At 36.6% G+C, this 15581-nt stretch overlaps 2 protein-coding genes and 1 long non-coding RNA gene across 6 annotated transcripts in view; 1 reads left to right on the forward strand and 2 right to left on the reverse strand.

Moving 5' to 3' along the window:
• Positions 1–15581, forward strand: part of rufy3 (RUN and FYVE domain containing 3) — an 881807-nt gene that overhangs the window by 768828 nt on the left and 97398 nt on the right. The window lies entirely within an intron of this gene.
• The window catches only part of LOC148679708 (uncharacterized), an 890299-nt gene that overhangs the window by 374163 nt on the left and 500555 nt on the right, over positions 1–15581 (reverse strand). The gene's annotated exons all lie outside the window — the stretch shown is intronic.
• flot2a (flotillin 2a) overlaps positions 6650–15581 on the reverse strand; it is a 39138-nt gene continuing 30206 nt past the window's right edge. For 3 of the 4 annotated variants that reach the window (XM_087251182.1, XM_087251179.1, XM_087251181.1), the window contains 3 exons: positions 14300–14483; positions 11434–11583; positions 6659–8258 (listed from right to left, as the gene is read on the reverse strand). In XM_087251182.1, coding sequence (XP_087107308.1) covers positions 8220–8258; positions 11434–11583; positions 14300–14483 — 373 coding nt within the window. In that variant the 3' untranslated portion in view covers positions 6659–8219. 4 annotated transcript variants of the gene reach the window in all.

A 15581-nucleotide genomic window follows, 5' to 3' on the forward strand; every position in this document is an offset into this window, starting at 1 on the left:
TGTAGCCGTAGCGGAATGAATTTTGGCATGGCACCCCACCATGGAAGAATGAATGTAGCAGAAACCATGTATTAAAATTAATCTTATCAGACTCATAACCGGTTTTGCTTTTGACCTTCCATGCTATACAAATAGTGTGATTAACACAATTTATTATAGCAGTCAATATAAAACCTAGTGTTAAAACAAATAGTTGAAGAGCCCAACTAAAGCAGACTCTGTCCTCCATCATGGTGACTTCAAATGACCAACAGAAATTTTCATTAAGAGCTTTTGTTCACGTGACAGAAATAAAGTCAAAGGTCTGTAATAAGTTAAGCTCTTGATGTTTGCGTAGTTGTTTATTGATCTCTGCTGAGGTCTTGAGAAATTACATTTTTATTGTGTAATTTGTTTTATTTTTATTAATTATTTTATTTAGAGTTTTATTCTCAGCTGATTTCATCTTTGCTTTTGGCTGTAATTTGTGTTTTTCTTTTCTTCAGGGATTCTGCTGTTAACAGTTGTTCATCAATAATTTTCAATCCTCCTTTAACCCTTACTGCACGGCGTAACCATATGGCAACATGATACTTATGTTCATTTCCCTGACGCTGTTTCTTTAAGACCAACATTTTTTATTATTATTATTGGAAAGAGAAGACCTTAGAGTAGCCAATGATGTGCTTTGGTTAAGTCACATGACATTTAGTGTCATATAATATATTATAATGTATATATATAATGTTGATTAGTCATGTGTTAATGGCTTTTTTATTATGGATAAAATCTAGTTTTAATGGCAATACTACTTTTGAATATATATGAATACAGGAAACAGTGTATTAGCGAGCACCACCATGTTTTATGGTAAGTGAAAGAAGAAAAGGACAGAACTGGCTCTTCCTGCAGATAAAAGTGAGGGTGAGATGGGTTTTAGTGACCATGAGAATGATGCAGACTGGACATTTGATAGAGACAGTTCAGGTAAGTTAGCTCAGAGGCAGATAAGACAGGTGTAGTATAGTATATAATACAATATATATAAAAAAAAATGTTAGCTAGTAGCTACATTATTCTGATGTATCTGGATACAATAGACTTGTTATTTATTTGTTATAATATTAACTGGAGAAATTATTTATATTGACTGTATTAGATCCACTGTTGGACATTGTTGCCATGTGGCAACATTTCATAAAGTACCTTAAAAAAATTGTTTCCCATTTTTTTTTTACAGCACTTCAAGTTAAGCCATTTTAGAAAAAGAAAAACAGTTGGTCCCACTTTTTATTAAGTGTCCTTAACTACTATGTACTTACATAAAAAAATAAATACAATGTACTTACTTTGTTCATAAAGTATTTGAGAACTTGTGGTGCTCTTGAGTTGGGATAGGGGTTGGGTTAGGGACAGGTTTGGTGGTATGGGTATGTTTAAGGGTGGGTTAAGGTGTAGGGAATGGTCAGCAGTGTATTTACAAATGTAATTACAGAAGTTAATTACAGATGTAATTACATACAGGTATTTAATCAAGCATAAGTACACAATAAATACATGTTTTTACACAATAAGTACATTGTAACAAACTATTAATTCCTGTGTAAGTACATATTAGTTAAGGCCACTTAATATAAAGTGGGACCAAACAGTTACACACACACACACACACACACACACACACACACACACACACACACACACACACACACACACACACATATATATATATATATGTGTGTGTATTTTTTTTTACAGATTTATTATAATGCGTGCGGTAAAGGGTTAATTAGACACTTAAATATCTCATCACTTCATCACTATCTGAGTGTTCAACCCTCTGTACTGAGGACACTCTTGCTCTAGGATTAGAGGGGTTAAATGTGTTTGATGAAAAATACAGACTGTGGAATGTATTTTTAACAGAAATATTCTGTAAACCGAATTTACGAATGTAAAATGTTAAAAACAGCAGATTTCTACAGCTACTGGTATTTTATCGTAAAATCAAGAAACAAAAACAGCAAAATACTGTAAAACGGTTTTTGAGTCACCATTGTGGAGGATAGTAGCGTCTGTGTTGAAGTTCGAGATAAACTAGAAGTATTTGAAGTTAAGCTGCATCTTCTTTTGTTTAAAGGTAACTGTATATTTACTGATGCAGTGATAATTTGCTAATTGTAAACACACATGAACACAATAGTGCATTGAATGACTTTGTGTTTTTATGCGCTAAGTTCTATTTTTGTAAACTGAACATTGTATCAGTTCATGAAATGCGGTTATGTTTAGTCAATTTTAACAGTTCTATAAACTTTCGTATTCATTACTGAAAAATTCTGGCAACCACAGTGTAGCTGACCGATCAGAGCCTCTTGATGGCAGGCCTTGCAGAGGAACTAGGAAATATGAAAGTCATTCTCATGTTAGTTGAGTAGCTGTATATAATTAAAGCAAGATACAAGAAAAAATAACCTGATTTTTACAAGTCAAGCATGCACACACTTTGCATCTTTTAAACAGAACTAAGCCTTAAAAATACACATTGGACCACCCTTTTAAATAATCTGTTTAAATTGCAAAGTTCAATTTACACATTGCACATAACAAATTAATTACTGCTTCTCTACACACAGGTAAACCATAAATAACGTGTTGTGCATATATGTGTATATAGAATATGTGTATATAGCATTTACCATTTTTATACTGCTTGAATAGCATTAAATAAGTAAAATTATTTTATTTTTTTATTGTAGATATACCATTAAAACACAGAATCTGTCCATTTTTTACTGTAGATATACTATTAAAACCACCCCAAAAAATCCAAGTTTTTACTGTTGATATACCCTTAAAACACAGTAATCACTGTTTTTAATATCTATAAAAAATCTTAAATTACCCCATAAATGTACAGAAAGGCCTTAGAGGCTACAGTAAAGCATTTAGTATACAGCACAGTTGGGAAACTTACTAGAAGAGGGTGTCACAGACTGGGAAGGAGTATGGCAGAACATTTTTACTTCATCTAAAAATTCCAATCACCAACTCATTCACTATAACTTATGTCATAGAACCTACTGGACCCCACTCAAAAGACATCTTATGGAGATTAAATCTTTTTTCCATATGATGTGGAAATTTCAAAGTACAACAATTTTGGAATGAGGTGTGTGTTATCTAGGTATGGAAGGATAACCGGTTTCAAGATTTACCGCAGTTTGGAAAAGTCAAGGTTTTAAATCCGCTAAAATGTTCTGTTATATCGTTCCCAAGGTAAATGTAAGGGTTTTTAAATATATTTTATATGTAATATGGGTTTTTGAAACTAATGAAAAGAGCGGAAGTACAGTTTATGGATCCAAAACTTTATTTTTTTACCCAGAACTTATTTTAGAGCAGTAATCACAATACTGTGAAACTGGTATTTTTATCCAAGCTTATCATACTGTCAGAAACTTATACCTGCCCATGCCTAGTGTTATCTTATCTAAAATTAATTCATATCCTGTTCCGGTGAATCCTTCCATTCTATTATTGAGCGATGATTCTATGTTGAATCTTACCAAGCTACAACAAGCTGTTAGGCTGGCTGGCTTAACTTCTGCAAAAAAATTACTAGCCCAACATTGGCTGCCTCCACATAATTTGGACACGTACAAGTTCAACTTCTGGAAATTATAATGTTGGAATTATCCACAGCTTGATTAAACTTACAAATGAGTACATTAAAGTGCTGGACATCAGCTGCTTACAAAATCTCCATGTTCATTGCACAAAGCAATGATCAGGATCCAGAATGATTGTCAGAATAATTTTTTTTCTTAACTCATTCATTTTCAACAGATTTTCCGGGGCCGGGTCACGGGGCAGGAGACTCAGGAGAGAACCCCAGACCTCTCACTTCCCAGACACGTCCCCCAGCTCTTCTGGGGGGATCCAGAGGCGTTCCCAGGCCAGTCAAGAGACATAGTCTCTCCAGCGTGTCCTGGGTCTTCTCCGAGGCCTCCTTCCAGTGGGACATGCCTGGAACACCTCTCAAGGTAGGCATTCAGGAGGCATCCGAAACATATCCCCGAACCACCTGACTTCTCTCAATGTGGAGGAGCAGCAGTTCTACGCCGAGCTCCCCCCAAGTGACAGAGCTGCTCACCCTATCTATAAAGTTGCACCCTGCCACTCTGCAAAGGAAACTTATTTCGGCCGCTTGTATTTCTGACCCAAAGCTCATGACCATAGGTGAGAGGAATGTAGATTGACCGGTAAATCGAGGGCTTTGGCTTTCAGCTCAGCTCCTTCTTTACCCCAATGGACCAGTACATTGACCGCATTACAGCTGCCACTGCACCAATCCACCTGTCAATCTCACATTCCATCCTTCCCTCACTCGTGAACAAAACCCTAAGATATTTGAACTCCTCCACTTGGGGTAAGGACTTTCCTCCAACCTGGGGATTTTTCTTTACTTTCTTATTCTTTAAACATCACAAATTATGGCTCTGTCTATTGTTACAACTATTAATTATACCCATGGAGTATGTGCACAGTAGGAATTATTTTTTTTTTTCTATTAATAGTATGGTTGTGATAAGATGTCTTTGGTTCTTTCTTTTTTTGGACTGAAAGTAGTGCCTCAGATTACTTATTCTTAAAAGAGCTACTAAGCTAGCTTATGCTTAAGTTAGCTAACCCAGTTTAGCATATTTCACAGGCCTACATTTAATTGAACTGTCCGTTTGAATTTTTGCTCTAACATTCAAAGCATGTGAGGTTAATGCTGGTAACAACAAAAGACATTTAATGTAACATTTAGACATTATGCGATCATCATGAGTGGCCCAATCCCAATTTTATTTTTGTATCTCTACCCTTTCCCCTTGGCCCTTGAAACAGAGTGTGAAGGGTTTCAAAATGTACCAAGAAATGGGACACCACTACAACACCTGCACACGTCATCGCAATCTCATGCTTCATATGAGACCAGACGATTGCGACTGCTGTAGTTATTCCAGTTCCTTTTTATGGGGAACACCCAAACACACCCAAAACAACATTAACATTATAGCAGACACTGTAAAAAGCCCATTCCCAGCCACTACACATTACTGACAGGGTATTTGAGCGTCAATGAGTGTCAGAATGTTGTGGGATTGCTGTACAGGAGTAGTGATTATGGATTACAGATCATGAAATTTAGCTGTTTTTATTTTAGCATTTTTTAAAAGCATGACGGTAAAACACGAACGCGGTTATGAATATATTAAAACATGCTTGTTTGTTTTAAAAAAATTTAATAATTACAATAAATATTAATTTGTGGACCTCTTCAGGGTGCAGCTATACTGCAACTGTGGCTGGTGTATTCTGGAAATTTTCCTACCCCTTGGTTTTGAGTGTGTTCCTGAAAAATCTCAGTTCGAAGGAGTATCTAGCCCTTCACCTTAGCCCTATACGTCTTCATACTAAAGAGAATTGGGAAACCCCCTTCATGTGAACGCACAAAAGGAGGGGTAGGGGTAAGTGCTAAGGGTTAGAATTGGGATTGGGTCTTACTGTAACTGAATCAAGCTTTGAGCCTAATGAGAAAAAATTGTGCATGGACCCAATGGCCACTTAAAACTAGCCCCGTGGTCCCAACCAGCCCAATCCCTAAACTGTAAAAATAAATAGATTAATCACAATAAAATAAAGTCATCACAAGTTTTCATTAACTCCGAAAGCTGCGTTTTACAAACCCAGAGACTCTACAACAGGGGTCTCAAACTCGCGGCCCGCGGGCCATTTGCGGCCCTCAGTGCAATATTTTGTGGCCCGCGCCGACCGCTGTACACTGACAGAATCAGCGGAGCGGGGAGAGAGAGCGCTCCCCGCTCCGCTGATTCTATCCGTACACATCGGTCACTGGCATTCCCCGCCCGCCGTGTTGTCGCGCGCGTTCTGATCAGCTGTGTTATCGCGCGCCTACTGAAGGGCAGGACCGAGGGTGTGTCGCGTCTCGGGGGCACTTTTGATCATTTTGGAAGGGCACTTTCTATGCAAGACTAAAAAGGGCATGTGCTCTGCACAGGTTGAGCTCTATGTGTGCACGTGCCTGCCCTGCATCTTATATATATTATAGGTAGATACAGACTGGTACAGACTGATGTGACTGGAGTGGGGTAGGGGTGTTTTATTTATACATATATACGCCTTTTTTTAGGTGAGGGAATGGAAGTTTTGAGTGAGTTCCCCCACTTTTTTCCCTAGGACTTCAATAAGTCAAAGTACAGGTCTAGACTTAATGATGATCATCTTCAAGCCATACTGAGGGTCTCAACTGCTTCCGCTCTAAAGCCAAATGTGGTTCAGATTTGTGAGAAGAAGCGCTGTCAAGTCTCTGGCAGCAAGAAGTAGGCAAAAGATGCCATGTTCAGAAGAACTGTTCATAATCTTCACTCAATGTTCTATTAATGTTCAGGACACTTCATGTTCAGAAGAAATAATTAAAACTGTTATTAATGACATTTGAGGACTTTTTTTTGTGAAATCCCTTATGCGGCCCAGCCTCACCCAGACTTTGCCTCCTGCGGCCCCCAGGTAAATTGAGTTTGAGACACCTGCTCTAAAACCTCTACTGTACCAGTTCCATGCAAAACGTCACTTTTCACATCAGTTTAACACACAGAATAAGATCAAATATATCAAGATGAGTTTATTGACCGATCAGAAACAAGTTTCCAAATAGATACAGTACATTGTATACTATTTTTAATTATCCTACAACAATATATAGGGAATTAGCTTTATGCACAGCTATATAACACATTCTCAATATGTGATTGTTAGTGTGAGCATTACAAACTCAAGAACAAAGCTTTTGGTGACTTTTTCCAGTCTAACATAGATTTTAAATGTGTGCAACATCTTATAAACAATGGCTGTATTTTCAAAGCACAATTCCCCTTTTTCCAGGTGAAAGAAAGATTGAAAGTCAAATAACAAACATTGTTTTGAAGAATGAAAATTCATTGTGGATTTTAATGGACTTGGTTCTGACAAACAGAATATTTTTTTGCTAACAAAAACCTTTGTTACATTCTACTGTAAAATAAGAAAACGTTTTATTTGGCATCTGCATAACTGAGCAAAGATTATTCATAAATCAGCAGCAATACAAAATAAATGCAGATATACTGTCTGACCTACTGTTTGGCAAACCGATTTCTATTCTCATGATAAAATAGCAAGCTGGAAAGAAAAGAGAACAAAACACTCTTCTAAATGGGAAAAAAGGTTAAGGTGGAATTAAAATTCACATATAACCGACAAGAGCGCTCACATTATCTGGATGCTGACAATTAACTGAAAGAAAAAAAAAATTCATTGAACATTAACTGTTGCTGAAAGTACTTATTAAGAAGCTTCATCGTCCATCTGCATTACTGAATTGAACTGAAATACGTTAAAACTCTGTAAGGCATAGAATATCTTCATGTTCAACTGTACTTTAACAGTAAGTCATAATATCTTGCTTGCTGCTAATAAAAGATGTGCGTAAACAGATGGGTGAGGTAACTTTTCTTGTTGGACCACTTGATACACTACATAGTGAACATTTGACCAGACCAATATCCTATAAATCAAACAGACAAACTTTAGAGAAATAATAAAAGCAAAACGCTAGAGTGATTCATGTTTGAACTACATAAAAGAAGCGCACAAGTGAAGAATACATCTAAATGTGTGGGTTAGATCAAACAAAAGTCAGTTTTCCTTTAGTCCTGAACAGCAAAGTTCTCACAATTTCAAAGGAGCAGTTAATCAATCCACTAAACATGCGTTACAAACGTAATGGCTCTTTTACACTATACTTAATACATTGCATACATGTAACTATGATTACAATCGTAGCCACCCATCAAAATGGTTGGACTTCCTTTTCTATATCACTACATACACATAGATACAGCTGCCCAATAAAGAGTTTTGAAACCTTTCTGTGATTAAACAAACAGTCATGACTGAGGTAACGTTGTTTAAACAAAAAACGAGGCTGATAAACAGACTGAAAAAAGACACAAGTGATAAAAGAACAGCACACGTAGGGAATCTGGTCCTGTAGAGGAAAGGCACCAGGGGTCTAATAAAAGACAACAAAACAGTTGCTCATTTCTGCAAAAAGAAAACAGCTTTCAAGTGTTTCTTTTCAAGGCAATCAGTGTGGAAGGGCTGTAGAGGCAGCAGTGGAAAAAGCCTGTTCAAGCTTGAGGGTTCGTCATTTTCTGCAGCAAAGGGATCTGTGGAGAAATATTCATTCAAACGTTAAGAATGGCAGAACAATATATTACTTGTGAGAATTCAACTGTTCTGTCTGAAAAAAATGCTCGTTTTGATCAAGTGGTGGTTTGATCTTTTTAAACCTTTAATCAATCCTTTGCTAAGTCCCACCCTTCTTAGTAACTGTTGCTACGCCTGTCAAGGTTTCGTGCCTGGCACATCTATTACAGTGTATATGCGCCGTTATCAGACATTACTGAAAATAAAATTAGTCATTTTTGGCAAACAGGTGAGATATACAGTTAAGTCAGAATTATTAGCTCTCGTTGAATTTTTGTTTCTTTTTTAAATATTTCCCAAACGATGTTTAACAGAGCAAGGAAATGTTCACAGTATGTCTGATAATATTTTTTCTTCTGGAGAAACTCTTATTTGTTTTATTTCGGCAAGAATAAAGGCAGTTTTTAGTTTTTAAAAACCAATTTAGGGTCTAAATTATCAGCTCCTTTAAGGTATATATATTTTTGACAGTCTCCAGAACAAACCATCGTTATACAATAACTTGCCTAATTATTCTAACCTGCCTAGTTAACCTAATTAACCTAGTTAAGCCTTTAAATGTCACTTCAAGCTGTTTAGAAGTGTCTTGAAAAATATCTAGTAAAATATTATTTACTGTCATCATGGCAAAGATAAAATAAATCGGTTATTAGAAATGAGTTATTAAAACTATTATGTTTAGAAATTTGTTGAAAAAATCTGCTCTCGGTTAAACACAAATTGGGGAAAAAAATAAACAGGTGGGCTAATAAATCTGGGGGGCTAATAATTGACTTTAATTGTATGTTAAAGCCAGACAAAAAAACTGTAGTCTGCATTGCAGGTGTATATTCACGACTTAATATGCAACAGATTAGAAAATAATTTAATCAAAATTTAAGCTAGGTTAGCCTAGCCACCTCATACGATGAACATTCAACAGCTTAGTTCATGCACAGCAGGAGGTGAAATTTAAAATTAATTTAATAATAACAAATTAAACCTTGATTTTTCAATTTTTAGCCAAAAATCCTGATAGACTAATTGTTGTGCAATGAAATTTTGTTAATAACAGACGAGGAAACACGCATGGACAGTGCTTCTACATAGTTCATTCATAGAAAGAACAGCCAGAAGGGGGAAATTGATGGATTTGTGCCAAATATTAGCATCATTGACTATAACAATCTACAGCCCCTTTAACTGTCTGTACATATGTTTGTGTGCTATTATACCATTTCTATTCTAATTCGCAGTTAAGTGGAACAAATAAATAAATTAAATAGCAAATCAAAGTATAAATAGCAGAAGTGAACAAATAGATTTTCCCTACCAGCAAATATTAATCCAACACCAAATATAAAAGCAAACACTAACCTGCTATAACATCATCGCTAATGACTAAATCTCCAAAAGACAGACACAAACATTGGTGAATTGTAGCTCTGACAAGGACATGAGGGATATAAATGACTGAAAAACTGTATTGATCGCAAGTGCTTAGTTTGTGATCACATCTCGGTTTTGTTTAACTTCAATTAGTACAAAATGCAGCAGCCAGAGTTCTGACCAGGTCTAGAAAATATGATCATATCACCCCAATTTTATCCTCCTTACACTGGCTGCCTGTTAAGTTTCGTATTGAATTTAAAATATTACTTCTCACCTATAAAGCTCTAAATAATCTAGCTCCTGTTTATCGAACCAACCTTCTGTCTCGCTACAACCCAACTCGCTCTTTAAGATCTCAAAACTCAGGGCTTCTGGTAGTACCTAGAATAGCAAAGTCGAGTAAGGGAGGTAGAGCCTTCTCCTTTATGGCTCCTAAACTCTGGAATAGCCTTCCTGATAACGTCCGAGGCTCTGACACACTCTCTCAGTTCAAAACTAGATTAAAGACCTATCTGTTTAGTAAAGCATACACTCAATGCATCACTTAGTGGGTTTCCACACAAGTTTCTACATCTTGTTTATATACACTATGAACAGCAGCTACGCTAATTATTCTCTTTATTCTCCATTTCCTCCTGGGGATACTCATCCTGAGGTCCTCAGATTATGCAGAGTCACTGATTGGACCCAAGACCAGCGACGAGATGATCCTAAGGTGTCCATATCCGGGACCAGGCCGTATCCTGAGCTGCTGCTGCGCTGTTGGTCATGGGGGAGTGGAGAGCATGAGACTGATTCCAGTAACGCTTCAGGGACAGACGAGTCTTCGCCGAGGCCAGCTTCCAGCCTCCACTGCTGAGACTGCAGCTCTGCACAAGACTTTTGTTCCAGCAGAGAAATTAAAATGGTCGTGCCGAACTGAGTCTGGTTCTCTCAAGGTTTTTTTCTTCACTCTCCTATTGGTGAAGTTTTTTTTTCCCTCTCCTCTGTCGCCACTGGCTTGCATAGTTCAGGATCTGAAAAGCTACTCATCGATGAATTTGCTCTTCAGTGTTTGGACTCTCAGTAATGACTTCAAACCACACTGAACTGAGCTAAACTGAACTGAACTTAAACACTAAAAACTGAACTACCCTGATCCAGTTACTATGACCGTTTATGTGAAGCTGCTTTGACACAATCTACATTGTAAAATCAATGGAATTGTTCTGTTGATATGTAACCCAAATATTCGTAGCTTGAAACAGATGAAAATATGGCTGGATTGAGCTTGCTCTTGCAGCTATTGAGAGGGCTTAAAAGAAAAAGGCAGCTGGGAAACAGAACCTGCTTTGTATTTTTTTAGGAAACAAAGTTTAGATCTTTTTAGGGTAAGAGGTGTGTGAGTTATTGCTGTCCATCACTGATTTTCAGAAATATTGAAAACAAAACCAACTTAACCCTGCTCTTTTAGCGCCCCTCAAACAGCTTGAACCACGCTGGTATTTTTGTCCCCTAGGGTTATAGGTTCTAGGGAAAACAATTCCACCACCCAGTCCAAACTTTTCGGATACCGGTGTCAGATTTGCACAATCAATATGCACAACGCTTAGGCTTGTTTCCCTTGCTCGAAAGTTTGACAGACCTATTGTACGTAGCTACGGTTGCTATGCCACGATTGGTGTGTGGCGGTTTTCTAGTGTGTCTTAGCAAAGGGTCAATAGTGCAGATGTAATGAACAGTGAATATCTCCTTAAAATGGAAACAATGAAAGGCTGTATTCACCTTGGACAGATCCACCCCTGTGAGGGCGTTTACTGAAACCGGCAGTTCAGCCAGCAGACGGTTCACTTCTCCAGTGACACGACCACCATCGCCACTCAGGATCACGATCTCATTGGTGCGGCCCAAGGGTGCTGCCACCTTTCCTGCAATCTGTGATGAAACAAGTTAGCACACAATGGAATAAACATTCAGCCTTACTCTTCAGTGTCTTATCTTAGGTCTAAAAATATGATTTGTGTTAAACCAGGATTTTTCACTCATTTGTGTAACACAAGCAAATCTTTACTTTATTTGGGATTTTTGGCAATTTGGAAAGTTTGACAAATCACTTGCAGTTCTCTTACCAAGCAACAAATACTGCGCAAGCGCATAAATCCACAGATTTTTAGCCCATCATTGATTGTATATATTTACGTGTATATATGTGTGTAAATATATATTTATTCAGTTTTTAAACTCAATAATATTGATATTAATAATAGTACTATTAAAATGACTTATTTACAATACAGTTTGTAAAGCAATATTTTCTGTCTTTTAGTAGATGCATCATGAGAGACTTGCTTTGTTTACCAAATAAGTGCATCTAATTAGATTTGCTTTGTAAACATTAAATAAAAGTAAATATATATATATATTATTAACTTTTTACTCCTAAAATCATTCAATCATAAATCTGCAGATTTTATTTTTTTACAAAATTCTCCGCTGAAATAGCATAAAATGTCTGCAGATTTTGTATGGCCATACAAATGAGTTAAAAACAACAACAAAAAAACGTAACCAATTGGTCACTTGCAATTTAACCTGTAAAGCTCTGTGATGCTTTGCTCATCTCTTTAATGCTGGTGGCAGTTCTAACTGTGTGTTAATACCATTATGTTGCTCTGCAGCCTGTAATTATTATAAGTGTTTTGTCATCAAAATGTAACACATCTTTATGGTCATACATCAATAAATGTAATGCCATTGTTAGAGATCATAATTATGGCCCGTTTCCACTGAGAGGTACAGTACAGTACAGTACGGGTCAGGTTGGTATGGGTCGCCTTTATCAGTCTTGCGTTTCCACTGCCAAAAGAGTACCCTTTAGGTGGGCGTGGTGTGTGACAGAAAATTTCAGACGATGTCATTTTTTCTTGAGGAAATGTCTATAGTAAAGCTGTACGGGTTGTTCACATATCATGTGAGAAGCTACTCACAAAACAGATGCTTTATAAACATAAATACTTCAGTATAAATGTTTACTAACCATTCTATGAACATGATTTGATTATAACTGCAGATCAATGATAATATGAAGTGCCTACTGTAACGTCTGTAATTATATAAAATAAATAAATAAATGAACACACACAGACCCTTACAGTCTCCGATATGTTACTGATTACAGAAAAACTACAGACAGCATACATTTAGTCCTTATTTGTGTTCAAAAACAAAACAAAATACAGCCCACAGTCAGTGCAAACCTCTCATATGCGTCTTTAATCTTCACCAGCACATGTAACCTCTGTTAGAAAGTAATTCCGTCATTCTGAGTTCATAACAGTCCATTCCCAAGTCTTAGTTTAATGTTGCAGAAGCATCATTTGCTACTGTTTTTTCTGGCTTCTCCTTTGTTTTTTCGCGCTTCACTCTTGCGCTTGTCTCTTTCTAAAAAGATCGGATATCAGAAGCGATTCAATGATCACAAGCTCGTTATTAATATGAGCTTATAAAGTTTGTTATTTCAAATATAAAACATAAAAAGGGCGGTTCCTTTGTTTTCATTCTCCTGCTTCTGCGAGTGACGTTCAGCTGTGAGTCTAGCTCTGCCTTATGGTACCTTTTTCTCATGCTAGGTATCCTTTGCAAAGGCTGTCAAAAAAGAGGTACATTAAGGTTTGCTTTTAGGTGCCCTTTGATAGTGTAAACAGGCCATTACAGGCAAAACCTTCCCTAAAGTTAAGACCATTTACAGGAATTTTTTTCAAGCTAGGATGTTTTTGTAATAACACTTCCCTATCTATAGTAAAGATAATGAAGTGATTTCCTCACCCGTCACCACTGGCTTGCTTGAATTAGGACTTCACATCGATGGTTTTTGCTCTGTTTGAACGTTTAGCAGTGAAATTTAAACCACACTGAACTAAACTAAATGGAACTTCAACTCTGAAAACTGGACTTTACTAGCTGGACGTCTGTGTTACGCTGCTTTGACAGTCAGCATTGTAAAAGCGCTATGGATATAAACATGAATTCAATTGAATAATGCAATCAGGAGGAAATGCTGTTCTGTAACAGCTTTTGTCCTAAATGTGGTCCTAACTGAAATTACTCTGGTTACCAAATTAGAGCTGTCAGCATGGCTAAAAACCTAAATTCACGCATCTTTCTTAATTTTTTTTGCAGTATTCAAATTTTATTTGAATTCCAAAGATGATACTTACACTTACTGGAAAAAGTACTGTATTATCTGCTATGCACACAAGAGGGCGTAAGCGAGAACAGTATGCATGTAAAAAAAGATCTTCGCATCCTTTACTGAAATTAAATTACTCACATTTTAGAAAGCACTACTTTCAAACAATCCTTCAAAAATAAAATATCATTGAAAGGAAAATTAGGAATCAAATTAAACTGAGTGCATTTCTAACAGGAGACAACTGCCCTATATTAAACACGGAATATGATTTTGGATGTTTTCATAATTTGCCCCAGAGCAGCGTCTTTAAAATATGCTTAATATTATATGTTAATTTTTGGTTCAACAACGGGTCAGATTTAACAAGCAGGACAGAGTCGCATGAGAGTGAAATCCAAATTAATATCTGAAATTCCAGAGATCTCTACAGTGTGATTTGTTTCGCATAATTCTACAGACCTTCGGCAGAGCCTCCAGGACGAGGGCAGTTTTTGCAGCCTCCCCGTACTGCTGATAGGCCTCAGCTTTGAGCCTCATCTTCTCTGCTTCAGCTTTACCCACAGCCTCAATCGAACCGGCCTCTGCTTCTCCAATGCGTTTGATTTTCTCTGCTTCAGCCTGTGCCGTCAACACTTTCTTTATCCTGACAGAGAGAAGCAGAAAGCAGAATCAATTTCTCAGGCCTTTTCTTTCCTCGCTGGCACATACATTTATATAAATGTGGATTCCTTTACACTACAGTTGAAGTCAAAATTATTAAATCCCCTGAATTATTAGCCCAACTGTTTATTTTGCCCCCAATTACTGTTTAAGGGAGATGATTTTTTTCAACAAATTTCTAAACATAATAGTTGTAATAACTCATTTCTAATAACTGATTTATTTTATCTTTGTCATGATGACAGTAAATAATGTTTGACTAGATATTTTTCAAGACACTTCTATACACCTTAAAGTGACATTTAATGGCTTAACTAGGTTAATTAAGTTAGGCAGGTTAGAAAATTAGGCAAGTTATTGTATAATGATGGATTGTTCTGGAGACTATAGGAAAATTTTATAGCTTAAAGGGGCTAATAATATTGACCTTAAAATGTTTTTAAAAAATTTTAATTTAAAAATTAAAAGGGGGTTTAATAATTCTGATTTCAATGGTACATATCAAGTTTACCCTTGTTTACACTTGGTTTTAAGATGCATTTTGACCAGTCAGATCACAAGCAGAATGACAAATTTCAGCTTCTGTCTTTTACACAATATTTTATATTGCAAAAGAAGCTCACATATAAACATGAGAGAGACAACAGAAAACAATACAGAGGGCTGCAGTGTTTTCAACTCTGAAAGTGTTAGAATATGGATAAGCTCAAAATATTTAGACCCTGTTTACACCTGTTATTTAGCATTGCGTACTTATTATTGGATCAGCAAAAGCATAGCATAATTCTAGGTGTGCACAGGACCTAAATAAAGACATCCACATCTTTGTCATGACACAACAAAGCTCAGACAAAAACACTGATATCTTGTTCAGTTTTGGATGTAGCTCAATCTGGTGCTGGCATTAAAGGGCACCTATTTTACCCTTTTTCAAGATTTAAGATAAGTCTTTTGTGTCTCCAGAATGTGTCTGTAAAGTTGTAACTCAAAACACCTATCAGATTATTTATTATTATTTGTTATTCTGAACATTGGATTTTCTGCTCTGAGCACACTGTAGCTGTTTTTGTTGCCTTTACTG

This window comes from Danio rerio, chromosome 5 (assembly GCF_052040795.2).
Source record: "Danio rerio strain M-AB ecotype USA chromosome 5, GRCz13ab, whole genome shotgun sequence".
In the NCBI taxonomy this organism is placed as follows: domain Eukaryota; kingdom Metazoa; phylum Chordata; class Actinopteri; order Cypriniformes; family Danionidae; genus Danio; species Danio rerio.